Source organism: Corvus hawaiiensis, chromosome 5 (genome assembly GCF_020740725.1).
Source record: "Corvus hawaiiensis isolate bCorHaw1 chromosome 5, bCorHaw1.pri.cur, whole genome shotgun sequence".
Lineage (NCBI taxonomy): Eukaryota > Metazoa > Chordata > Aves > Passeriformes > Corvidae > Corvus > Corvus hawaiiensis.
In genome coordinates, this window is record NC_063217.1 from 25,124,896 (window position 1) to 25,150,991 (window position 26,096).

General features: G+C 35.1%; 1 protein-coding gene across 5 annotated transcripts in view; it reads right to left on the reverse strand.

Annotated features, from left to right (window-relative positions):
- Positions 1–897: 897 nt before the first annotated feature.
- The window catches only part of ATP8A1 (ATPase phospholipid transporting 8A1), a 108,345-nt gene continuing 83,146 nt past the window's right edge, over positions 898–26,096 (reverse strand). For all 5 annotated transcript variants that reach the window (XM_048303454.1, XM_048303453.1, XM_048303452.1 and 2 more), the window contains 6 exons: positions 25,512–25,568; positions 24,936–25,043; positions 12,998–13,086; positions 12,483–12,575; positions 5,730–5,821; positions 898–5,397 (listed from right to left, as the gene is read on the reverse strand). In XM_048303454.1, coding sequence (XP_048159411.1) covers positions 5,300–5,397; positions 5,730–5,821; positions 12,483–12,575; positions 12,998–13,086; positions 24,936–25,043; positions 25,512–25,568 — 537 coding nt within the window. In that variant the 3' untranslated portion in view covers positions 898–5,299. The remainder of the gene's footprint in view (positions 5,398–5,729; positions 5,822–12,482; positions 12,576–12,997; positions 13,087–24,935; positions 25,044–25,511; positions 25,569–26,096) is intronic.

Consider the following 26,096-nt stretch of genomic DNA (forward strand, 5'->3'; position numbering starts at 1 on the left):
ACATAAGGACATTAAGGAACATTAAGGAGATGAAGTTGGTTTTCAGTGTTTTGCTACCTATTGCAATGTGCTGTCTGGACTTGAACTCCTCTGAACAATGTGTCTGCTTTTGAGGGAGCCACTGCTCCACAATATGGCATAAAGTTTTTGACTCACAGTTACACCGAGGCTGTAATTCCATGCTATCCTGTTTTCATTAGCAAAGGCAGTCAAGGAAATGCCTTTCTGTTCTTTTTATTCTTTCCATCTATGACTTGTGCAAATTCAGGGGGCTGTAGTGTAAATCAGGTTAGTGAAATGATTTTAGCTTAAAAATAATGTTTGGTGTAAGAAAGGAGGAAAAGGATTTGAGAGGGAGCCTGGATCATTATAAACTGGATTATAAATGGAATAATTTCAATGGCCTCATGACCGCCAATGTAATAGAGGTGGTAAAATATCATGAGGTGGAATGTTCTTAAACCAGCTCTGCTGCTACAAACTGGATCTTGTGACACTAGCACCATCTAAGATGCATCTATTATTGAACCTGCTTGGATAGAATACAAAATAAATTCATTGTGTAGTGTATATATAAAAATCAGTCACCTATCTACAATCAAAACTCAGTTAAGGTTTGGATATACTGATTTTTTTCAGTGGCAGGCACTGTTAGAGGAAAGAAATACCAGCTACTATCAAAGCCAAAGGATAAAGTATTTACCACTGCTGTCTGAAAAAGGAGGTGACATTTACTGCTTTTTCAGTTTACCTTAAAAAACCTTAAGAACTCCATGGTATTTGTGAAGTATTATTTCTGGTATGTCTCATTTTAAAGAATTCAAACCCAAGAATGATGAGATATGTTTTCCTCTGAAAGTAATCCCTAGCATTTTCAACCAATCAAGTCAACAAAGCTTCTTAATTTAATGGCAAAGTTTATTAATTTTTTAACAATTAAAAGACAAAACATTTAAAATTTGCTGTTCAAAACATGCACATTCACCAAATCCCAAATGACATTTAACACTGCATAGAACTGAATGTATTACTAAAAGAACTATTTAAAAAACACAGTGCATTTAACATCCAGTTAAAACTAAACCTGAGAAACTACCATAAACACCGAGTCAAAAAATCTTCATTCATGCAGCTTCGTAATTTCCACAACAGTTTCAGCAGTAATGGCTTAGTGGAGCTGTAAAACCTCACTTTATCTTGAATGCAAATTTTGCTGTTTCACACTGACCGCTTTCTGCAGCGGTTCATACATGTCAAACACTGAAAATTGTAATGAAAAATTATGTTGAAGTAGAAGAACAATATTAACATACTTATGGCTTCTATGCTACATTAAAGAAACACCATAAAATATGATTAAAAAAATAACCAAACTTGTTCTGGTCACAGCTTTGCAATTACAAATCACACTCTACATGGAAATACTTTTATTTTGGTATCAACCCTCAAAAGTGCCCAACTTCGCACATCATTGCTCAGATGAGTCGCCCTTATACTCACAAGCAGTCCAGTTGAAGCCTATATGAGTAGTGGTTTGCATAAGCAGGAACCAGGTTTGGAATGCTAAAATATTCCTTTGTTTAATAAAGATCTATTGGTTAACAGCGGGGAAACTGGGGGAGCGAGGGCAGAGGGGGGGAAGGAGAAACTCATTATTTGTTGAGTTCTGTTACCAGTGAAAACATCCAGTACCAAGGAAGCTGAACTGACAAACTCATTTGCTTACACAGCACTAGCTTCTCGATATATTATGAGCAGACTTTTAACGAAGGCATTAAAAAACAGAGATCAACAACCACCATGCATCGCCTCAGAACACTTAGAAATAGTGCCTCATGCAGACAGAATGATAAATTCATCAGAACTACAAGTGCTTTTACACAATACACACACAAAAAAAAAAAGGGAAAAAACTTTTCTCCTTAAATTTAACACATATTCCAAATTACTCATCATTCAAGATGGGTTCAAATGTCATGATATACGTCTTAAGACACTTAATACTCATCTTTGTAACAAGGTGAATTTTATGGATGTATGTGGACATATAGGAATCTTCAGCTATCTCTTAGTGTTTCAAAATATTTTATTTATCATTTTATACAAATAGAATGATGACTAAGTATAAATTTGTTGAAACTGCTTTGCAAAAATATGTGTAAAATTAGGAAATGGCAAGAAAAAATTCCAGATACAAAGTGTCAATAGGTTTGTTAAAATTTGTTTCCAGTTACTCTTCTGAATAATTTATATATATATATGTATGTATATATTTAAAAATAATCAAGAAAAATTATTTATATAAGATACCCGATTTTTAGTGGCACAGGTTCAACTTTTAGATGGAAATTTTTAATACTAACTTGCAGTGCACATGAAACAGATGGAAAAATCCATGTGAACCCTGTATTTAATACACTTTTGAATTTTCAAACAGTAAGAACAGAGGCATTGTTATGAGCATTTCTGCCTAAACTGTTTTTTTTTTTTCCTTTAAACAAACATCAGCAGAATCCCCTTATTTTAACAAAGATATGACATACTAACAGGATGGTAATAGATTATATTACTGTGTACTTAACATGAAAATAAAGTGCATACTGTATACTTGGCCTGACTTAAAAATGGGCACACATAGCTAAGATAATCTTATATTTTAAAGTGAAATTGTATAAGCAATCAAAATCCACTGGTTTTGCCACATTTGTTTTTTTGCTATTTTTAAGAAGTAGTATCTTTCAACCACTAATTATCAGAAAAAGCACAGAGACAGGAGAAAAATTAATCAAAAGTAGTAAGAAAAATGCACTTTGCAAAATACTACTTCGAATTCTGAAACAGTGTAAGGATGAAATGCTGTGATAAGATTATCTTACAAACCTTTAAATTAGTCTAAATTTAAATTAGTCTAAATCTTAGCTGTTTCAGTCACTTTTTTCCTTTTTAAGGTAGTTAAATTTGGGATATACTGCGTGTTTTCTTCGAACTGTGTTACAATGGTGAGACAGAATTTTATTTCATCGGAAGAATGAGAGATCATGTAAATATCTCACTGTATACATTTTACAATGTATTCTAATCCTTATTTGCAAAATTAGCAAGGAAACCATTTAGAACAGAAAAAAAATTGCCCATAAAGAGAGTATGTACAGACTAATTTTATACGAGTTAAGTACACTGAAAGATTATAAAGGGGCAACAGTGTAATGGTTAATTTCAGAAATGTTTTGAAGTTGGCCATTCTCCCTTGGACGACAGAAAATAGGGATCCCCATTTTAGGAAAGGGGCATGCCCCCAAATTTTTTCTTGCCTTAGGTCAAGTGATTTGGCCCTCCCATATTGATCCATCTATTTATCTATGCCTGAAATGGCTTTTCTGAGGGTAGTCCTTGTCTGCATGCCTGACTGGCAGAACTGTTTCTAGTGGGATACGTTCCCTTTGTCCTTGTGCCTTCTGTTTAAAGATCACTCCGGGCAAGTGAGAGGAAGACACTGCGTAACGTGCATATGAAATGCAGACCGCCTTCCCACTGGTACACCTTCCTAAATATGTACTTTCATACAGTGCCTTTTGTTGGGCTTTCTCTGTGTATTTTCAAGTTCCTCTTAGAGTGGAGCATAAGAAACTTGGACAGTGAGATTAACTGTAAAGTGTTTAGCTAGATGGAAGGCAAGGAGGTCAAGTCACCTTTAGTAAGTATATGATGAAGGAGGGCAGAGAAAAGATGGGACTGGATGACTTGCTATGATTTGAGAGCAAAGAGGAAATACTTAATTTAACAGATCACTGGGGATATTGTTGTTCTGCTTTTCCATCTGGTTGATCTCCATTGAAAGAAAAAAAAGAGATCATTCGTATGTAATGCATAAAAATTTAATTAACAATAAAACCAACTGCTACTATAGAAAATTGTACTTTAAATGTAATTATGGTGGCTTTTAAACCCAGAATTAAACATGGACTAAAAAGTTGCAAGAATTAACTAAATTTTGAAGTTCAAGTAGCTTTTCTTAATTTGAAACCTGATGATTGTTGGATGGCAAGCTGAGAAATATGAAGTATAACTACTTAAAGAATGTATCACAATGTTCTCATTTAATACCACCCTCTTTTTTTTTTTCCCCTCATACCAGGTGTGTATCTTTTTCTGCAGTCACTTCCTCTCCATTTTAATTAAAGGTGAGAGTATGTAAGTATTCTGCATGACCAATAAGTTGTAAAGAGACTGCTGCAATGTATTTCACACCTTTATAGGAAGTGACTTTAGTGCAAATAAACCAGTACATACCACAGACTAGCGAAGGGCATGCTTTGCTCTGTATTTCAATGTATGCATTTCAAATAATCTTAGTATAAAAATGTTGAAAATTCGATTAATTTTAAAAAATAAGTTAAAACAAACTTTCTTTTGAACCTACAGTATAAGCAGATACAACTAAGCATCACAAAAATAATTAAGTTTGCTAACGGGAAGTAAGGCAGAGCAATTCTTAAAAATTGAATAAAATATTATGTGTACTCCATTATACAAGTTGGCAGCCATATTCAACATATGCAATACTAAATGAACATAAGGGGAAAGCTTTTATAAGGCCAAAGGTGCAAAGACTTGCAGTTTTGAAAGCAAATGCCAAAAAGGCCACTCAAATTAGACTCACTGTACTTTCTCCTCAAGTGTGGAGACTCAAGCATGCAGTTCTGAGATCAGGACTGGAGATAGTTTCCTTTCAAACTGTTTCTAACAACAGAAAACATTTATGGAACTTCTTTGGCAAATGCTTTTAGATTAGTTTGACACAAACATCTATGAGCATATTGACTCTTTCTTAAAGAAGGTGAATTAACACCATTAAGATACTGTTTTTTTCAGCACTTGTTGAAATCAAAGGCTTGTTATCAACTGTATTTAAATATATTAACACTTAAAAACCTTCACAGATGCTAGTTGATCTGTCAATGTAAAGTATGTTTAGCAATCTGACCACTGCCCTTCTAGTACATGACCAGTATTAATTCAATTTCATTGTAAAATAAGCAAGCTGGCAAGATACAAGGTAAATTCCAATCTGTTTACAAAGGCTAAGCAAATACTTGTTAAAAATTTAGAGATGGTGTGTTACAGTATAGTTGCACAGTGCTTATGTCTACTGAATACACAAATCCAAACTTTATGGAACAAGACCATCATATATCTTTCAATGTCTGATAACTGGACCATGGTCACAGCTCCCAGCAAAGATCTAGTAGCCTGTCTCACAAAAGTAACAACTAAGGCCCAAGTCTCGAGCTGTGTTCCTTCACCATTCCTCAGGCCTTTGCTTTGTGGTATCGTAAGCTCTTATTACTTCAGACTGGGAAACTATTCCATTTTCATCTTGAGAGAAGGCGTAGCCATCTGCAGATATAAAGCAAAAGAGAAACAAATTAAGTTTTGATCTATTTTATTTTTTTAAAGCTTTAATAGAAACAATGAAGGTGAATAAAGGGGAAAAAACCCCTTTTCAACAGTTAGTTAAATCCTGTGCCATTTCTTACAGAATTCTGCAGTTATAAAACAGCAGGAAGAACTCTGCGCAGCATCTCAGGTATGAAGGGAAACTTAACCACAGGCAAAGAACATGGTCTAATGGATTTAGGATACTGCATCTTTACTATAAATAAATGCAGCAAAAGGCAGAATTTTACTATGTTATTAATGGATATTAATTTTTGTCAGTGAGCACTTACGAAGCAAGTTTTGCTGCAAAGAGTCAGAGCGATACAAGTTCACATGGTTCTTCTTAAAAACATTCTTCAGTAGTTGGGCTCTTTCAGTTAAGCTAGAGAGAAAGGAGACACGTGAAAAATATTTACTTACTAATTACCCTATCCCTTTATCTTTGAGTTTACTCAATGGGAATTTATTATTAAATGAGAAGTGTCCACCCTCCTTTTTCTTTTTAAATTGTGCCTGATGAATTACCAAGATGATGATTAAAAGCTTGTGTGAGGACAGATTATTAAGTCCAGACCCCTGGTAATGGTTTTACTTGTCACAGTACAATGGCAAAATATCCGTTTGAAACACTGCTGTGTGCTGACAACACAAATAAATGAATAATATTGTGAACCTTTCAGTGTGACTCCTTTAGAAACACACAATGTAAAGAGAAGACACTGTCTTCCTTGAGGTAGCACAGCTTGAATATTGCCAGGCTGAACTGAATTAGTCTTTTTTTTTTTCTTACATAGAAAGTGCTCCCAGCCTCTATTGACACAGTACCCCAAGGGGATGGGAAATGAGGTGCAGGTAAAGCCACATTCATGGTCATCAGCTGTGTGTACAGAAACATATCACTTCCATGAAAAGCGTTCTAGGAAGGAGTATTCCCCAGGAAACTCCAGAAGGTGTTTTTCTGGAGATCATATCCAAATAACAGACTACTGTTGCTGCTAAGGTTGGCCCATCTCCTTCCTCCTCAGCACTACTGAGTTTGTTGTGTTGTATGCTTATTGTGCTTTAGTGTGACTCAAGGTACACCCCATTTCAGCCCAAGTGGAAAACAGAAGCATTTAACATTTTTTAAATTGAGACTCAAGCGTCAGCCAAATGCTGCAAACTGTAGTGAATGGAATAGCAAAGGTATTGGGTCTCCCGTCTGTCTTTCTTACACTAAAGTTCTCTGTAATCAGAACTTATGTTTCTAAATACCAGGTAGATGAGCCATAGCTCAGAAAAATTGCAAAATCTATCATTTTTAATAACATACTAAATATGTGCAAAGGACTATATTAAAAAAAACAACCAACCAAATTCCTCAGTGTCTGTCTTGATTTGATATTCATTGTGAATTACAGCCTGTGTTTCAAGAAATACCAACCTATCACTCAAACATTTCAAATGCTGAAAAATCCAGCCCTCTCTCTATGTAAACTGGTCTAAAAATTAGTTCAGTTTAAAAAAAGGCATACCTTACATTTAATCAAAGTATATAGTGATTTGATATTGCTACTGTTTTGCTAGATTAGCAAAGTTGTCTCTTGTGCAATGACGTAGTAAGTAAAACACATTTCACACACCTTATGTTACCAAGTTATGATCACTCAAATTACTTTTTAATATTATTGTCAATTAGCTCAACAGACTTACCTTCCCAGGCTATCAACCAGATCAAGTGGTGCAAGGAAGGGAACTAGCCTGCTTTCCTTACTAGATTACCATTCAAGACATTAAATTAGAAATGTTCATTCTTTCTTCAGTGACTATATACTTCTCACATATGAAGCTGAACCACTGTTTAAGCTGGAGAGACTAATGGTTTATCTCACCTTTCTGTTCCCCTCTAGTCTGGTGGTTAAAGCATATGGTGAAAGCTTGGCTTTTCTAAATTGGAAAAGGAAAATAAACCTACTATTTGCACACCCACAGAGGAATGCTATCTGGAAAATCTACAGGGTAAGGTGATAGGCAGGGGAAACTGCTTCTGTGGTCATATTCTGAATGAAAAGATGGAATGAGACTTCCTTCTAAGAAAAAAATTAGGTACCAATTCCAGGAAGGTAGTTGGCATCTGCTGACTGAATCAAGAATGGAGAGGCTGAAGTACTGAGACACATCTTACTCTCAGTGCTTTCCTAAGCTAACTCTCTGGGATTTTTTTCCATCCTGCTTGCTCCTCTATGTTGTGTAGGAGCTTTCTTTTTTAGTTTGGAGCTGTAAACTGTTTAAGTGACAACACTAATGAAAAATTAGGGACTGAAATCTAAACTACAAGAATACAGAGAATGAATAAATAAATCAGTATCTTCATGGAAGATTGGAGGCCAAGGAGGTGGAAGACAATGAGTACACTTAGATGCAGTTATCAGCTGTATCTCCTTTGCAAATACATCTGTGAAATCCTTATTAATGTGAGTGGAAATCATCAAATTTCTATGAAATGTTTGACAGGTGTTATTTTCTAAAAAAAATATTTCATTAAAAACATTAGCATGCCTATTATAGCATTCTCAGTACCATCATTCTTTGCTTGTGTTCCAGAGTGGAATGTTCAGATTGCTTAAATGGTAAGCAGTGAAAATACTACCTCAAAGTTTTACAAGAACATGAAGTATGCACACATCTTAGCTGATGTATAATGAAGTTTCTCCACTGCACAGATCTGATTGCTGGTAAAGAAAATACACAATACATAGGAAATACGCTTGAGAAAAGCGCTTTCAGCTATTCAGGTATTATATTCTGCTCTTTTTCTGTAACTGAAATACTGTGGGCTCTTTATTCTAAATCAGCCTATTCAAAAGCATATTTAAATATCTACACGTAAGCCAAGAAAACACGGTTTCATAATTAACCAATGTTAGATCACAGTGACTAAGTGGCTGTGCTCATTATATGTACCTATATGGACAAGCTGAATATTAACTATTTTTGAGCATGAAATGTATACCTTTACAGGCAATTAAACACAGTTACAGAAAAAAAATTACTACTTTATGGATTCCTGACCAACCACTTATCAGGTCTAAAAATAATTTCTCAGTGAACTGAATTAAAAACAATGATTTTATAAAGCAGCATTTGAAGTATATATCTCTAAAGATGTTTCCACAAGTTCGGGCTGTTATTCATGTTATTGTTAGTCCATGTAAGATTCACCACAGTAATAATATTTTTGCAGTAAGTATTAATACTGTTGTTTCTGCTTAAGCATTTTATATAAGTTATCCAAAAACCCCTTTCTGAATAATAGCTTATATAAAAAAAAGTATCCTTTTACCTTAGTCACTTCAATTTTAAGTAGAAATGGCTTAGTGGCATTCCAATTTTATGTCTCTAATGATAGAAATTGTACTCTTTGTGGCACAAATTTGTTAATACACCGAAGCTGCTCTATTATTTACGCTATCAAGGTACCCTCAAGTCAGTAGTATTCCAACATGAAAGTTCACTTTCTGTTGGAAAAGTGGTGGTGCAAAATTTGCACGTTCTTACTCAAGATATATTCTTACTTAACTGAAAAATATATGGGACAAAACAAATTTTAATGTGTTGCTTACAGAAGAGCCAAATAAAGTATTTTTGTACAGTTTCAGTGAAAAAGCTCATTAAACATCCTTACACATACTGAAACAGCAAGATACAATAGCAATGCTCTTCCTGAGCCTTCAATGGAAACAGTTTAAAAACCTTTTCAAATCATCATGGTAAAAATAAAAGGGATGGTATATTTTAAGACTGTATTATCATGTCCTACTTTTAAAGCACATTCTAAAGTACAATAAAAGTCTTTTAGGAACAATATTTAAAATTATTTCAATGTCAATGCCAATTTTTATGCTAATTTTCAGAAAACAGCTGAAAGTGCAAATTTATAATTTAAATAGAAAATTCCCATCCTAAGAATCTTTGACAGGAAAAAACCAAAAGGGCAAAGCCTTACAATATTAGTTGTAATTAAATGCACTCAATATGATGTCAACACAGTTCTAAAAAATGTGCAACAAATACATTCTAGCTGAAAAAAACAGCAATAAAAATTAGCAATATCATACTTCATAGAATCACAGAATTGGCTGGGGCTGAAAGGGACTTTAAAGATCATCCTAGTTCCAGCCCCACTTCCACTAAATCATGTTGCTCAGAGTCCCATCCATCCTTGAACACTTCCACATCCACAACTTCTGTGAGCAACCTGTTCCAGTGCCTCATCACACTCACAGTAAAGAATTTCCTCTTAATATCTAAACTAAACCCACCCTCTTTCAGTCCTATTATGACAAGCCCTTATACAATCTCATGGCTTTCTTGTAAGCCCTCTTCTTGGTAAATATTCAGATACTGATTGATTACAACACCTATTCAACAGAAGAATCCTGACCTGTTATCTGTGGAAGCTGAGACTTTTGTGTTGCAGTATTTCTAAGATGAGAGTGGACAGAGTGGAAAAGTTTCTGAGTTATCTTTCTCACTATTTCCCAGTTACCTTTTAATCAAGCAGTGATTTGTATCTTCTTAGGTTATTTTGGCATTTCACGAGAACAAATCCCTTTTTCTGTCACAACAGAAAAAGGTTCTCCCAGAGGTATACACACTAGAATAAGAAAGTCTTATGTACATATTTTAAAAAGATGTAGAGGACATTCCTTGCCCATTTAACTACTTACTCTACACTGGTAACTAGTTAATCCAGGCTTCTGAAATTTAGGAGACTCAAAAATGCTTACAAAAGTCGAATCAAATTTTTGTAGATGCAAGTAAGCCAGTTCATCAGACCATTTCTTTAACAATGAATACTTTCTCCATAAAAGGTAAAATTTTGGCTGTATTACCTGAATTTAAATGCATTAAAAAATAATGGATGGAATAAAATCTTTAGAGATATTGAGTTGTGTAACATCCACTGACTTGCATATAAGGTGGATGCTTGTATCCTTCAGAAATACTGGTCTAAAAGTAACTTTGTGGAGAAGGAATAGATCTAAGAAAGACATTCTGGCAGGTAACTAAAAAGCTTTCATGGAGCCCTCATGACTACTTAACTGTGGGATAAAAAGCTAATTACAAAACCGATGGTGAAAACAGCAATATCATTTTACCTATGTAAAAAGGGATTTGGAAGACATGCTGTGTGTAGAATGAGAGAAAAGCATCCTGCCTAGACAACTGAAGTTAAAGTAGCTGAATTGGGAATACAAGACAAGTCTGGTATACAAGACAAGGAATGCAAGTATGAAATACGAAAAAGGCAGGTTACCTTACTACTTCTTATCCACAAGATGTTCCCCTTTTAGCACCATCCAGTACTAATGTCTGCTTTCTTTTCTGCAACTCACTATTCTACAGCTTTTTCTCTTTGCAAAAGGGCACAGAGTATAACTGCTTCTGGCTCAAAGCTCAGCACACTGACAGATGAGTTGGTTAATTTGGAGGAAGATCTTGCCCTCAATCTGTTTGAATGACCACTGTCACTGGAGAAAAGCATCTGTAACAATCAATTCACATCACCTTTAAAAGCAAGAGAACTTACTCTTGCAAGCACTAGCTAGGTCTTGCAGTGATGAAGGAAAAGCAAGCTCTAAAAGTAGGAATTGCCACCAGCTAGGGGGTTCTGCAGTACTTCCAGTGTGAAGCTGCTGCTACAAAGGCAGCGTATAGAGCCTGATAGGAGATTGTATGCAGGTATCTCCTCTTTTGTAGCCCACCACACCAGACTAGGTGTTCCATGGGCTGGGATAAGCTTCCAGGCCTCTTGGCACCTCCCCTGTTCCTTGTTACCAGGGGAGATGAATCCAACTACAGACAAAACATTCTTGTGAAAGCTCTTACACTAGCTGGATACTTGCCCATTAAAAATGGTGGTTATCACCTTGGTATCATTTGATCTCATCCTGGTAAATCCTAGTAAGCTGATTCCCACTGAACTGGAGGAGGGATACAATAAGATTGAAGGGAAAGGGAACTAAAGCATCTTATAAAGTACTTTCTGAAAATTGAACCTATAGTAAAAGAAGTGGCTGTGTTTTTTCTGGTCTCTTTCTGTGCATAGCTTGGTAGGAAAACAGCCTTCTTGGCTAAGCTTTTTGCCATGAAGATACTAAAAGAACAGCCATCCAAAGAAAAGAAAGAACTGGAAAATCAAGTATCAGCAGTTTTGGCTTTTTTTTCAGACTTCACAAAACTCATGAAAATGAAGACAAGAAAAGAAAGCTCTAGTTCAGCCAAATGGCACTAATGAATTGGAAGGGGGGCAAAGGGGGATTTTGTCATCTCATACATTCAGTGAGTGCTTGCTATGAGTCCAGCTGGGGTTAAAAAGTCTGAAATACTTTAGTAAGCGCACACCTTTACATGTAGAAAACGTCCAGTTTTACCTTCTCCCTTTTCAAATTATCTGCCTGGTGCGTGAAGGAGGATGTAACAAGGGAATTCTTGTGGAGTCTTAAGTTAAAAACTTTTCTTACCTCATATAGGTTAATCAAATTAGTTTGCTCTGGACTGGCATCAAATACAAAGCCAGCTTGTTATATTCAATTTCAGAAAATCCTAGACAGATTTTTTCTGTTTGTCCCTATGCTACTGTGCAGCTTTTACAGAATTTAGTTTTTGGTTTTTGTATTTAGGCCCTGTTTATGGCTATAATAGAAAATGATGCAGGTTTGAACTCATTTTGTTCCAACCTATTTCCTTCTTATTTTGTTTGTGAATTAACTGTTAACACAGGCCAAAGTGACACAATTAAAATTGTACCTCAGGTTTGTTCTATACATAAGAACCAGAAACCAGTCATCTACAAAGAAACACATCAGCTAAAGCTTTTGGTAAAAACCTGTATGTCAGCATATGAAAAAACCCACAGGCTCAGTAGACCTGAAGGTCCTTCACAGATGCCTTTCATTTGTACAGCTTTTGAAAAACAACCTTTTGTCTTTGATACATGTATAAAGCTTAAAATATTTAGCTTTTTTTTTTAGACAATGTTCTACAGATTTTTACTGTACCTCTTGCCATGCACAACTGCCCCAGGATCCTCAGACTTTGCTTCCAACTCCTGAACTTCATCTACTAGTGTCTTGTAAGTAGCTCTCTTTACTCTGTAAGTACATACAAAATACTGCCAGATTTACTCTTCTTGAAAGCAGAACAACAGATAGTTTTAACACTTACATAAATATTCAATTTATAAATCCATTTCCCCAGACTTAAAACTAAGCATTACATGGAGAAATATCAAAAAACAAAGCTAAAGAATGAATTTTATCAGCTGTTCTTGCAAATTAGAAACAAAAAATATTTAATAATAAAAAAATATTTATTAATAAAACACTACAATTATTGAAACATTTAAAATACTACTAAATTTCGTAATAAGGTTTTTCAAAAACAAAGATGGCAAAAAAATAATTTTATATAATCACCAGAATTGATCTTAATTTTTTTTTTTTATATTAGCAATTAGAATACACACTTAGAAGTCAGTACTTCGTTCTGTAAACACTGGCATTTTCGTACTCACACTTTGTATACTATATCAAGAAGTAAAGCTGTCATAGGAATACACAAGAGTCCCATCCAAAACACTCCGGAGCTGAACATCATAGCTGCCTGAAGAGAAAATGCACAAAATGCGGTGTCAGGACAAGAACTAGAAAAGATTTTACAAATTTCACGTAGTTAGTTGAGGCTATCAAAAGCAAATTAAAATGAACCATTCTAGTCTGACTAAGGTGAAATAGAACTTGAACTCCTTTCTAAAACTGCCTGAGTTGCAATATAAATCCAGTAAATAGTAAGCACTATTTCATGTCGAGAGGCTGGTAGAAAGATACCCTGCTTAGCTCTTTGCAGGGGGGAATCACCCGTCCGCAGTGCTGCTCTATACCACTATGTTGATTACAGGCATTCCCACTAAAATCAGATTTATCAAAAATTCACCCTTTCCCAACTTTGTAAACACAGTTTTCCCCAACATTATGAGCAGAGTTTTCCAGTCTGCAATCGACTCTAATAGGATGTAATGGTTTCTGACCTTTCATATGGATACTGGACACTGTTACAATCATTCTGCAATATAACTTGGATCAAAGTTAGCTCCCACAGAACTCACTGTACCACAGTTCCCACACTGCCACAGACTCCTGTTAAACAGACTGCTTAAAAATGAGAGTTAAGGAAACAGCTATTTATGTAATTATGAAAGTATACAACATATTGTTAAATGAAGATCTAACACATTAATGCATGGCGAAATATTTGAAAACCCTGTAATTGTTTTTATCTGTGTATTTTTTTTTTCTATACACTGCTATATGTAATACATAGGAATTTCTTCTGTTCATAACTTGGTCTGTAGAAATACTAAAAACTAAAATGTACTGAATGGCCAAAATAAACATCACAATATATGGACATCAAAGGAAAAAAGTCTTTACCCTTGTAATTCATGTTCAAATATCTACATCAATAATATTGTGGATGCAAGGAGTATGATAAATACTTACTGAAGCATGTTACTAGAAGCTTGATTGCAGTCAGTATTAGAAATATTTTTATAATGTAATTAGATTGTAGAGAGGTTGAAAGTAACATGACTCCACAACAATATCCTTTCAAATCCTTTGTTTCATTACTTGGAGACCAATTTCTTTCAAAGGTTAAGTCACAGTATGCAAAACAAATAAGCTGAAATTTTACTAGTTTTAATTAGCAGAGCAAGCTTGCAGTAGGTAGCTTGCAGTAGCTGAAGTCTAATTTCTCAAGATGCGTACATGAACATTTTAGAATTATACTCAATATGTCAATATATAAAAATAGAAGTGAATTATTTTCAGAAAAGAACCCTAATTCTCATATAAGCAAGAAGTTCTATTTACCTTGTTTTTGTATCCAAATCCCCAATGACATTGATTCGTTGGAAAGCATTAGAATGTATTTTAACTAAAAATATGGTAAACTTTCCATGGCTATGTTAAAAGGACATAGATATTGCCCTGATACTCTACTAACTATTTCTGCCAACAGCTGTCAGCAAAGGTGTAAACACTGAGCAGTGGCAAGTTCAAAATGAAACAATTCACATTTTTAAAAGAGAAAAAAAAGAGAAAATTTTGTATCAGGAAGTGAAGGAAATGTATAAGTGAAGAAAATGTATTAGCAGTCACTTTATAAGCAAAACCTGACTTTTGACATACTTGATGAAATACTCATTTTCTAGAACAGGAAATGTCTATCACAAATGCATTTTGCAAGACATTTTATAATTAAGTAGCAATTAGATAGACGGTTCCCATAAAAACAAGAAAAAAGCACAAAAATACAACTTGAACTAATTACAATTGTTAGTTCCTATTATTAACAACGTTTTTTAATTTATAAGGACATAGCAAAGAGCGGTCCTTGTGTTAGCCTCCCGGTATTAAATGTTTGCTGGTGAAACAGCAAAAGTGATAATGTAGGTCTTAGGATGTTAATTCTGACCATTGTAATGCTAACTATGAATGAAGGAACAACTGGCGCCTACTATTCACTCCATCCAGCCTTTGGCTTTACAAATGAACAACATGAATTGAGGTAAAAAAAAAAGTTTTTCTGCGTCATATTTGAAAGCCTGTCAGATTTTTTTTCTTTTTACAGAGTTAATCCAAACCTAAAAGATTTAAAGCCGACATTCGCGTTAAAGACAGAGGCCCTCTTTGTATTTTTTGGACGAAGAGGGGAAAAAATAAAATCCCACAGAGGTATTTCCTTCCTTTCTGTACAAGAAAGCTCCCCCCTCACTCTGTAGAAAACATTTTTGTCTCTAACTTTTCACATCTCTCTACACATAGGCAGGTCATCTGGGAAATGGCAAACCAATCCTTTTCAGACAATGGCACTAACAGGAGCAGCCTGTTCTGGGGACGGACTCTGGCTGCCTCTGTTTGTGGTTTACAAATTGTTCCTAATGTGAGAGATTTGTGGTCTATGCCAAGTCTTCCCCCTTTAGGCCTTGTGAAACCAAATGGAATCTGCCACAAAAGTGGCTCCCAGGGGAATTCAGAAGTAATCCAAAATGAGAGCTGGGAAGCCCAGTTTATTGTAGGACTTACAAATTCTGCAGAGAAGATAAATAATTTGTTCTATGTGTAGCTCATGCCCAATATATTACAACTTTCTAAAATAAATTAACATTGTTTTTTAAGTTTAGATTTTTATATAGGTTCTCATTTTTCAAAAAAGAAAAAAAATCTGAGAAATACTCCTTTTCATGACTTAGTGGCAGATAAGAAATCCTGGCTGCAAAACATTTTTAATGCACTGCTGAAGATGTAGTGTTAGGAAATTACATGTTAGAATGAACAGAGAATATTTGCTTTTTCCTCATTATGAAATGATCTGCCAAAACAGCTAGCTCAGATTTTAAAAAGCCTTTTAAAAATAAGAAGAGAAAAGATGAAAACAGTGGTAAAATTCTTGCTGTAGAAAAGCTTACCCTTTTCAGTTTATCTATTTCAGGTATCATCTAGGTACATATCTTCTTCCTCTAAACTACAAAGATATAAAATACCTCAACAGCATCAAATTAGCAAAAGTTTCTCCTCTCAACATACAGAAAAAACTTCATTAGTAGTAGTTATGTGCATGTGTTTGCCTTCATATGTGCCAAAGTACTTACTGTTGTAGTATTAAAACAGATCTGCATTAACTTCCGGTGCAATGAAGTTCCTACAAGTAAGTTCTTGTACTGCCTCTAGTCTTTCTTTGCTATGTAGAGTTTAAAAAACATCTTTTAGCTACTTTTAATTAAGAACTGTGTTCCTCAGAATTCCAAAGAATTAAGTTCCTCTCTATTAGGATCACTGGTTATTAGGTACATTAACCAAGACAGACCACTGGAAGCAAAAAAGGTAAATTGGGCAGTTCAAAGATCAGCTCTGCTGTTCTTGCTCGAGAGAATGAGAATGTAACTACTGAATATGGAGAAGGATCTTTAAAGTGTATCTGGGAATAGCAGATTCTGGCTCACAAATAAATGTCTACCACCAGCCTTGAGTACAATTAAACTGTGACAGTTTGAGGAGTCAAAATGGAAACTACTTATCAGGAATTAAACAGAAAAAGAAAAACCCCTTAGACAAATACTTTTGATTCCTGAAGTGAAAGACAAAAAGCAAACTTTAAATAATTAAATAGTTAAAATATGTTAGTATTGGAATGGTAACATAATTTTAGGCTCTCAGGGGAAGACAGATGACCAAAAATGGGTATGTTTTAAGGGATGAATACTGATTCACTTAAAAAAAAAATCATCAATAAATCACTGAATTTTTTTTAAGTAATAATATTCTCCACACACTGAAACATTTTATTTCTCTAAACAAGAGGTTTGCATAGGTGTAGAAAGGAAGACACATACAGATCACTGATTATTGTTTTGCCAAGACTCACAGGTCTGAAAAGACAAGCTGGGAAAACTTGGAAGGGAGATGAAAATGTGCTGAAACTGTAGGATAATGCCTGTAGGGACCTTCTGCTGAGAATGGGTTGTAGAAATATTTTGGATCATGAAGGAAAAGCCTAACTTTTATTGTTGAACTATTTCAAAGTTCTTGAAAACTGTACTTCAAACATGCTCTATAATCAAGGAATAAACCCTTGCTGAAAATTTAGTACACCAGTTATTCCCCATGAAATGAAGACACAGAATCTGGATAATATTTTAATCCAGACTGGTAAAAAAGCAGTGCAAAAGCAAAAAAAAAAAAAAAAAAAGAGAGAGAGAAAAAAAGAGAGAGAAAAAAAGAGAGAGAAATAAATTACAGCACAACTACCCTAGATATTAGCCATTGAAGAATGACTATAACCCACAAATTTTGTGACAATGAAGTGGGAATTGATAGACTTTGGTATCTGCTTACCATACAGAGCTCAAAGCAATTTTTAGAAATAGAGACTGCCAACTCCGTTATCTGCCAGGTTCCCTTCAAAGCATGGCACAGTAATTCTCTTGTTTTGAAGAATTTAGAGAAATAATTACTTCCTAAATTTTAGGGGCATTATTTATGACTGTCCTTGCTAACATTGAGGAGAAGTCCCATAGCAATTTTTCTTAAATATACAACCGTTTAAATTTATTGTGCTGTATTCTGCAAAAGCTATTAAACTAACACTCAGCAGTTTTTTAAAAATGCAAGAGACAAGTATCAATTAATAGCACCTTTTACAGCTGGAGGGACAACACAGCAGGGTGCAAAAGCTGTAAGATCCTCATAGAGAAGCTGTTGATGTATGGGCTGGATGAACAGACTGTGAGATACACTGAAAACGGACTGACTGGCAGTTGGTGATCAGTGGCAGTCTGGCTGGAGGCCAGCAACTGAAAGTGTACCCCAGGGGTCAATACTGGGTCCAGTTCCATTTAACATCTTCATTAAAGGTCTGGATGAGAGGCAAAGTGTACCCTCAGGATGTCTGCTAATGACACAAAACAGGGCGAAGAGTGGCAGATGCACCAGAGGATTGTGTTGCCATCCAGAGAAGCCTCAAAAGGCCGAAGAAATGGGCTGACAGGAACCTCATGCAGTTGAACAAGGAGAAATGCAAAGTCCTGCACATGGGAAGGACATTCCCCAGGTACCAGTGTATGCTAGGGACCATCCATCTGGAAATCAGCTTGGCAGAAAAGCACTTGATCCCAATGGACACCAAGTTGAAAATGAGCCAGCAATGGACCCTTGTGACAAAGAAAGGGAACAGTATCTTTGGCTCCATTAGATAAAGTATTGGCAGCAGAGGGGAAGGCAGGTCCCCTCTACTCAGCACTGGGGCCACACCTAGGGAAGTCTCCAGTTTTGGGCTCCCCAGTACAAGAAAAACAGGCGTACTGAAATTAGTCCAGTGTCCTGAAGCATCTCTCATACAAGAGAGAAACCTGAGATAGTTGGGACTATAGCCTAAGAGGAGGCTTAGGGGCATCTTATTGATGGAGACAGATTCCTGAGTGGAGGGCGCAAAGACAGCATCAAGCTATTTCCAGCAAAGCCCTGTCACAGCACAAGAGGCACGGAGCACAAACTAAAACTCGAATCTGAACATCAAGAAAACCTTTCTTACTGTGAGGGTGACTGAACAGGGACACAGGTTGTTCAGAAATGTTGCAGAGTCTCCATCCTTGGTAACATTCAAAAGCTGTCTGGACATGGTCCGGGGCAACTTGGTGTAGGGTCAAAAGCATTAGACCAGATGACCTCCAGAGACCCGTTCAACTGTTCTATGATTGTATTCTATCCTAAAAACGTTGCTTTGTAGGCTTTGCTCTACATTAGACTAAAACAAATTCCCACTTTAGGATCAAACTTCAGACAAACATCTTCCTAGAGAGGACCTGTTCATTAGACACTGAAGTATCTGGAAAACTACATTTTAAAAAAAGTTATTTGGGGTTTTTATGTAAAAAACCCCAATGCAGTAAAGGCATATCTAATATTTTAATAAGCATGATTCCATATAAGTAGGATACTTGGCATAATGCAGAGAGAAGCAATATTTAAGAAACGAATACTGTCAATAGAGTATATTCTAATACATCTTTTCCACACAGTGCAGCTAAATCATCCCACAAGAAATATTACTGTTTTTCACAAGGCTTCTGCAAACCTCAATCAAATGATCTAAAATTCTGTAAAATACATGCTTGTACCTTAACTCCAATTTCCGTCAGTAGTTTTAAAAATCCCCTGGGTCAGACAGAGCAGAAACAGATGGTGCTTTGGAGAACTTTACAGTGCATTGTCTACAGTACCACAATAAATTAAAAAGTTTTGTGGATACTGAACTGTTGCTTTAGTGTCAATGTCATACTTCTTATTCGAGTAAAGTATTATTATTCTAAGCTATCTTATTAATCATACCAGTGTAAAAAAAGAGGCCTAACAATTCAGAGCACATAACAATAACAAGGAGCTTTACTAGTGTGAAATATACAACAGATTGATTTGTTTTTCACCCCTCCTCAATTACAGGTTTTCAACTCAGACCACAACCAGATTTTTTCAGGAGAGAGATAACTGTAACAGTTTAGAAATTTATCTATTTTTATAATTTAAAAATCAGTCTGTTTTTTTTTAAGAGGACTTAAAGGAAAAGTAGACCTATTAACTGCAAGGGTGGAAGCATTAATGGAAGGTTCTAGCAGCTTTACAGCCTACTGACACGAGTGGAGACTGCTCTTAGTAGGTGATATAAGTTACAGAAATTTCATTAGTTAATGCAATTATTGCAAAAGGACTACATAGATATAAAAACATAGAACAATTTAATCACAGCTTCATTTATTTGTGCAGTCATAATACACAATATGACAAAACATGGACAACAGGAAACTTCTGGTAATTCCCTGAATCACAGATTAAAAATGCATTTTGTTCAGTATCACAGAACAGTTCTCTGTGTATTGAAGAATTTCAAAGAAAAAAGAAAATACACCTACAAAGCAAATAACCTTATCAAATATGAACAGACTTGGCATTTACTTTTAAAAACTTACACCAAGTTCATCTGGCTTAAACAGAAAATACCATTAAGTTATTTAAAATATTTTGAAAGTATATTTAAATTATCTATTTGTTAATGTTATGCATAGAAGTATCAACTTAATTTGTATCAATGTAGTAGAAGGACAGACTCCGGCAGTTGATTTTTTCAAGTCCACAATAAAAATTTTCTTCTAGTCTGTAGTGACACCTTTTTTTGAAATTAAATGCAACTTGTTTAATGTAATGGGTCAAAACATATGGTGTTAAACGTAACCACAAAATGCCTACAAAGAATTTTATGTTGGTTTTTTTTCTTCCTTTCTTTTGTGTGCATCTATATTTAAAAGCACAGTCTTTACTGGTAAAATATTAAGAAAATAACCTGTAAAGTTCCTTGTTCACATGATTCCATAGTAGACAGTACTGACAGACAACAAATGCATGAATAAACATTTCTGCAGATGTAATGCAAATTGTAATATAATAAAGACTGTGTTACAGAGGCTGCAAAGTTGTTATAAAATCAGTGAAAGCTTCTGAAACGTTTTCAGTATTTCTTTCTCTTAAGTGGTGCATCCCCATTCCTTCCCACAGAAATAGTGTTTTGCTACTACTACCAAAATCCTCCTTGCAGAAAAGGTATTTTAGTACTTTGTTTTAAGTAGGTAGAAGTTGAATTTCTAGTCTTTTAGGGTCTGTATCTAAGACTAGAAGAATATAGTCCCTAATTCTTAGAATAAACTCAAGGAAAGTAATTTTTAAATGAATGATTTTAAAGTACAAGCAAAATAATAGGAAAGTAAACAGTAAGTTCAGCTTAATTAATGCTAAAATATATATGTCTTGTTTCTGCTAAAAGACTCATGAAGTTGGTTTGCTACAGTACCTGAACTAGCTACAGATACTATACTACATAATTAATTACTTAGGTTATCACCCCTTTTTATCACATACCCTTCTTCAGTTTTATGGCCTATTTTTCCATTTTCTTCAGCTTCATAAAGCCCATTGCTTCTCTTGTAGTTTTCATCCATTTTTCCCTCTAGCCTGTGTCTGCCAAAAGACCATGGTGAACTGACAGTTTTCATCTGAACATCATCAATCATGGAAAACGAATGAAGGTTTTTTTTCACTTGGAACTTTATTTCTTTAAGAAAAAAAACCCCACAACTGGAATAGAAACTGTTTTAAGGTTGACAAGATGTAACTGGTTTCAGAACTTTAATATGGAAACATGTTTCAGCTACTATAACCCAGATGCCTAGTATCAATCTCTAACAGATAATCAGCTACAGAACTACCAGTCATTCATATCAGGAGAACACTTGTGCCAGATACCTTACTTACGTGAGTCCAAAGTAAAATTTCAACTCTTCTGGTGCACTACCTATTTGGCAACAAGTTACCACTACCTACAGGATTTAGGATTACTGTACCATGGAGAGCCATGCAGTTCCCACACTGGGAGAAAAACTACTGTATGGGTGGATAAGTTGGGCTAGGGCGGGTCTACTAGCCTTGAAAAACCAGAAAACAAATTGTCTCAGCATTCTGGATGAACTGGACATTTTGGATCAAGGGGGCCCCTGTGTGTTTTTGTTCTGGGAAAACTCAGAGCAAAAGAGAGAGACAGAAAAATGTACCTGACTATACTATTAGGAACATGCCAAGGAAAGGGGTCTAGTGACCTAGACAACAGAGAAAAAAATGCTATAACTGTCATAATTTTTCATTTCACTTTATTTTCTTTTTGAGCATGGCATTCTGCAATCTTTCCTTCTGTGATACCAACATACAGCAACCTACATGTAAAAGCCAACTTTAATTATCTTCTGTACAATTGGAATGATACACAAAAAGACGGAAAACATAGTGTAACAAGTCAGGAGAACTTGCAAAAATATGTGACATATTTGTTTCTTTGTTGAATAAGTGATTGGGTGATGCTTTGATAGTAAAAGATGAACACAGACCAACAACTCTACTGCTTTAACTTTGGGCCACTAGCTTTAGTGCTCAAACATAAGAGTGTTTTAGCAGCATGAACAGACTTTTCTTCTGTTACAACTCTATTTTATCTCAAGACATTACCTTGCAGTGTTCTCCATTGAAACACATTTATCAGAGTTGAATATTTTATAGGAATGGATACAAAAAAATGAGTTTCAAAATATTTAGATGAAAACCTTCCCCTGCATCCAATGAATGAGTTTTCCACCACCTCCATATGCTTTTTCTCTCCCCTTCGAGAGCACTAGAATTTTATTTTCTTGGAACAGAACCAGTAATAAGCAGGAAGAATCTTATTATTTTCATGACATTATTATGAAGAAAGACTGAATCCTTATTAGAATTTTTCATGAAGTTCTTTTCTATTTCAAAGAAGACAAGAAAAAGATGTTTCTAGAAGACATCATCTAGCTGGGACTTAATTGCTGGAATGTCATGTCAAGAATACTGACTGGAAAGACTATAAACCTACTGAGACAGAATTGTTGTTACGAGCTCTAAGAAGAAGAAAGAGAATACCTTTAAGCTTTCTAAGGACTACAGATATATAACCTATAAATCTGAAGTTTATTAAAAAGGGGGCGTTTTTAATGAATTGGGACAAAAAATGCATAATATCCCCTTCAGCATAATTTAACAGATCTGACCAGCTAAAATGGACAAAAAGCTAAGAAGTAGATGTCAGCTTTTGACACATTCATTTAACTTTTGCCAAATGTAGTTGGATGAATTTGAAGAAATTAAACAACCAGTATTTGCACATGCAAGCAGAGTTGCTTATACGGATTTGTTTCTGTCATACCACAATCTTTTGCACAGTTAAATCTGTGAATCTTTTAGTTTGAGTACTTATGGAAGGCCTGATTTGCTACAAAGAAACTAAGTGAATTCTTCCCTGCCAGAGACCACTCAGTCAGTACGGTGGCTTCCAGGAAAGCAGTCAAAAATCTTGCTTCCAGTCTGAGCTGCAGTACGCATCCACAGGACTTTTAGCCACACAGAGTGCAGTGCAAAATGCTAGACCAGAGCTTTGAACATAAGCTTTAATGGTCTATGATACATTTAGAAGACTTTATTCTGACATCATAGACATTGAAATATATTCTTAGTAAGGAAACAAAACCAACCTCAGTCAACAACTTCTCCCTTCAAACAAGTTCATGCACATACACCAAAACTACGATATACACAGTACATGAATAAGCAAACATACGAACAAAATAAGACTACCCATTTTAAGCACAGATAAAGTTCTACCACAACAAATAAATGATTTTAGGTTCATAAATCAGACTACTTTGGCACAATGTTGAATTCAAACCCCAAGAGAATTATTTTTGTAGACAGCTACATCTCTTTAACAAAGAACCATTTCTACAAGACCACGGGAATTACATTCCCTCAAAAATGTGTTTTCACAGCAGCTTCAGAGTCTGAAAATGTACTAACTAAAACATGGTTATTTCAATAGTGAAGTAGCCACCCTTATGTCATAACAGGTATAACGCATCATTTTGTTCCAACTATGCTTATCACCATGAAAGTTCAGCTGTCTTAAAAACCATAAAATCTCTAAAACCACCAAATTCCAAAAACATTCTGTTTCTTCAATAAAATACAGTGTATATGAAGAAAAATGCTGAAGTATGAGAGCTTCAATTACTTTAATTTACAATACTGTACAGAATTAGTTTTGAGTAGTGGAGGCAATGTGGTAATGAACAAAACCTACATATATACATAGATAAGACATTATAATAGAGACGAAAACCAGCTAGAAATTGTGTAATTTAAAATTCTTTCCCTTAGGTGTCCAAGTACTTAAGGTAATGCCTCGTGTTGTCCATTATAATGTAGTAGTTACAGAAATGCCTACATACAATTTTTTCCTGTAACTGTTTATATAGGAGGCTGGATTTATGGGTCTTAATTACTTTCAAGTGAGGGAGAGAGATGCACCTACATTTCCCACATCCTGCATAAATTTTTAAATTGCTGAATTATATCACAATAGTTGTGGAGTTAAAGGGACTCTCTCTTTCACTGGTGTAAGGCTTGATTTAGTTGATACTCTTTGAGAACCATTAGAAGAGTATCTTTCTGACACAAGCAGGTATTTTCAGTTTCTGATTCCCACTGAGAATGCACACCACGCTTCTCAGCTCAGGAGGTACTGGTCATGCCCAGAAGCAGACATTAGTGCCTGTGAAATTAATACTTCAGATGTTTCTGGAACTGAATAGTATCGAGAATGTGGGACTGCAGTTCCAGTTAAATCAGATAAGGCAGCAAATAAGCATCTTTTATGGATTCAATCCAATTTGGAATATTCAGAGCAGGTTTACACAAGTGGGATTACAAATGAATGAGAAACCACTAATTACTGTCAAAAGGTTAAAGATACACTACAATAATGCATTTCAAGCAGTGCATTAATAGAAAAGGAAGTGTGCATGACAAGCAGTTCATGTAATGTTATGGCACCTCAAATTTTTTTGAGGCATTTCACAGTTTTAAGTACTTGGCAGATTAGTAGAATTCAAGATGAAAAACAGCCTTAACCAGGCTACTACTGGTTACTTCATTATAAAAAAAAGCTCCAGGAAAATAAGCTCTATAATTCTGAGTACTGCATTTGGTAAGACTTTTCTTTAGAAAATTAAAGCTTACCTAAGAACTGCAGAGCAGCTTACCTGTCTATACTTTCTCATTAGAGCACATACTCACAGCCCATTAGCTGACCTCCATTTTCACAAGGGTAAAAATTGACTGTATTTTAAATAAGCATGGCTACCATACTGAAGGTATAAAAGACAGAATGACATATGCACCTCTAGCAAGCAGAAGGATCCAGTAAAGATTAGGTCTGTGCTACAGATTGAAACAGTATTTTTTTCACACATTTGGGTGTTAGTTAAAATATATTTTTACCTCTCCTGACATATCAGGTGCCATAGGAATGACTGGCCACAAAGAAGAGTAGATTCCAAAAAACACTACCCAAAGTGCAATGCTTCCCCAGATAGCTATATGGCTGAACTGTTAAAACAAACAAACAAAAGAACAATTATTACAGATGCATTATAACATAAAATAACATCTTTGCTACTTAGTACTTACAATGCTATTTTGATATATTGGATTAAATTTCCAATGCCTTGTATTACTTTAACTCTACTACTTCACTTAGCTATTTCTTAAAGGAAAATGATACTGTCAGCAGCACTATTACTGCATTTTAAGCCAGTTTAAATTCAGTTACAGTAAGTCCAGAGTAATTTGATTTTTATAGTTTAAGTATTAAATTTGTCCTAGTTTTCAATATTGAGCATTATTTTTTTATATGTGGATATTCTGTCCTTCCACACACAGTAACCACAGTTTGCTACTGTGTGGGCTGACAAACTGTTAAAGGATGCAATATAATAAATAAGAAGAAAACAATACAATTATTCATCCATCGTATTGCACAGAACGTTTGAGAATATGGTAAAGACATTTGCTTACCAAAGTCCAATATGAGGTCTCTAACCCAGCCTTCAAACACACAGTCAGAACCACAAACTTAAGGAGAGAAAGACAGAGAGAGAATTCTTAATATGGGAATCTTAACATACAGAAATTATTAGTTTGGCTAAACTTTTAGGAGAAGACAAGAAAAAGTAAATTGCCAGTAGAAGATTTAAGGATACACCCCAGTAATGAAAGAATAATAGAACACTAAGAATTACCAGCTTCCATTAATAATGGCCACTCACTTGATTTGGAAAACTCATCTTTTGCATTAGAAATCTTATCCTTGCTTCTCAGAACTCTCTAAGTCTGGCTATTACCAAGTTGTTAGCATCTTTATTGATGACATTTTGGTTACACAGAAAGGTTTGTGGAAAGTGTAGTAGTCCTCTTCAGTAGAGACTGAAGACCCTCTAATAACAGACAGGATGACTAAAACTTTCCACACCAAGACAGATTTAGAAGACACAGATGCTGGACTGAAAGCCTGCAATTGTTCAAGCTTATGTTAGTCTAAACTTAAAAAACAACCAGAAGTTTTATTCACTTCATTACTAAATTACTCATCTGCACCAAACC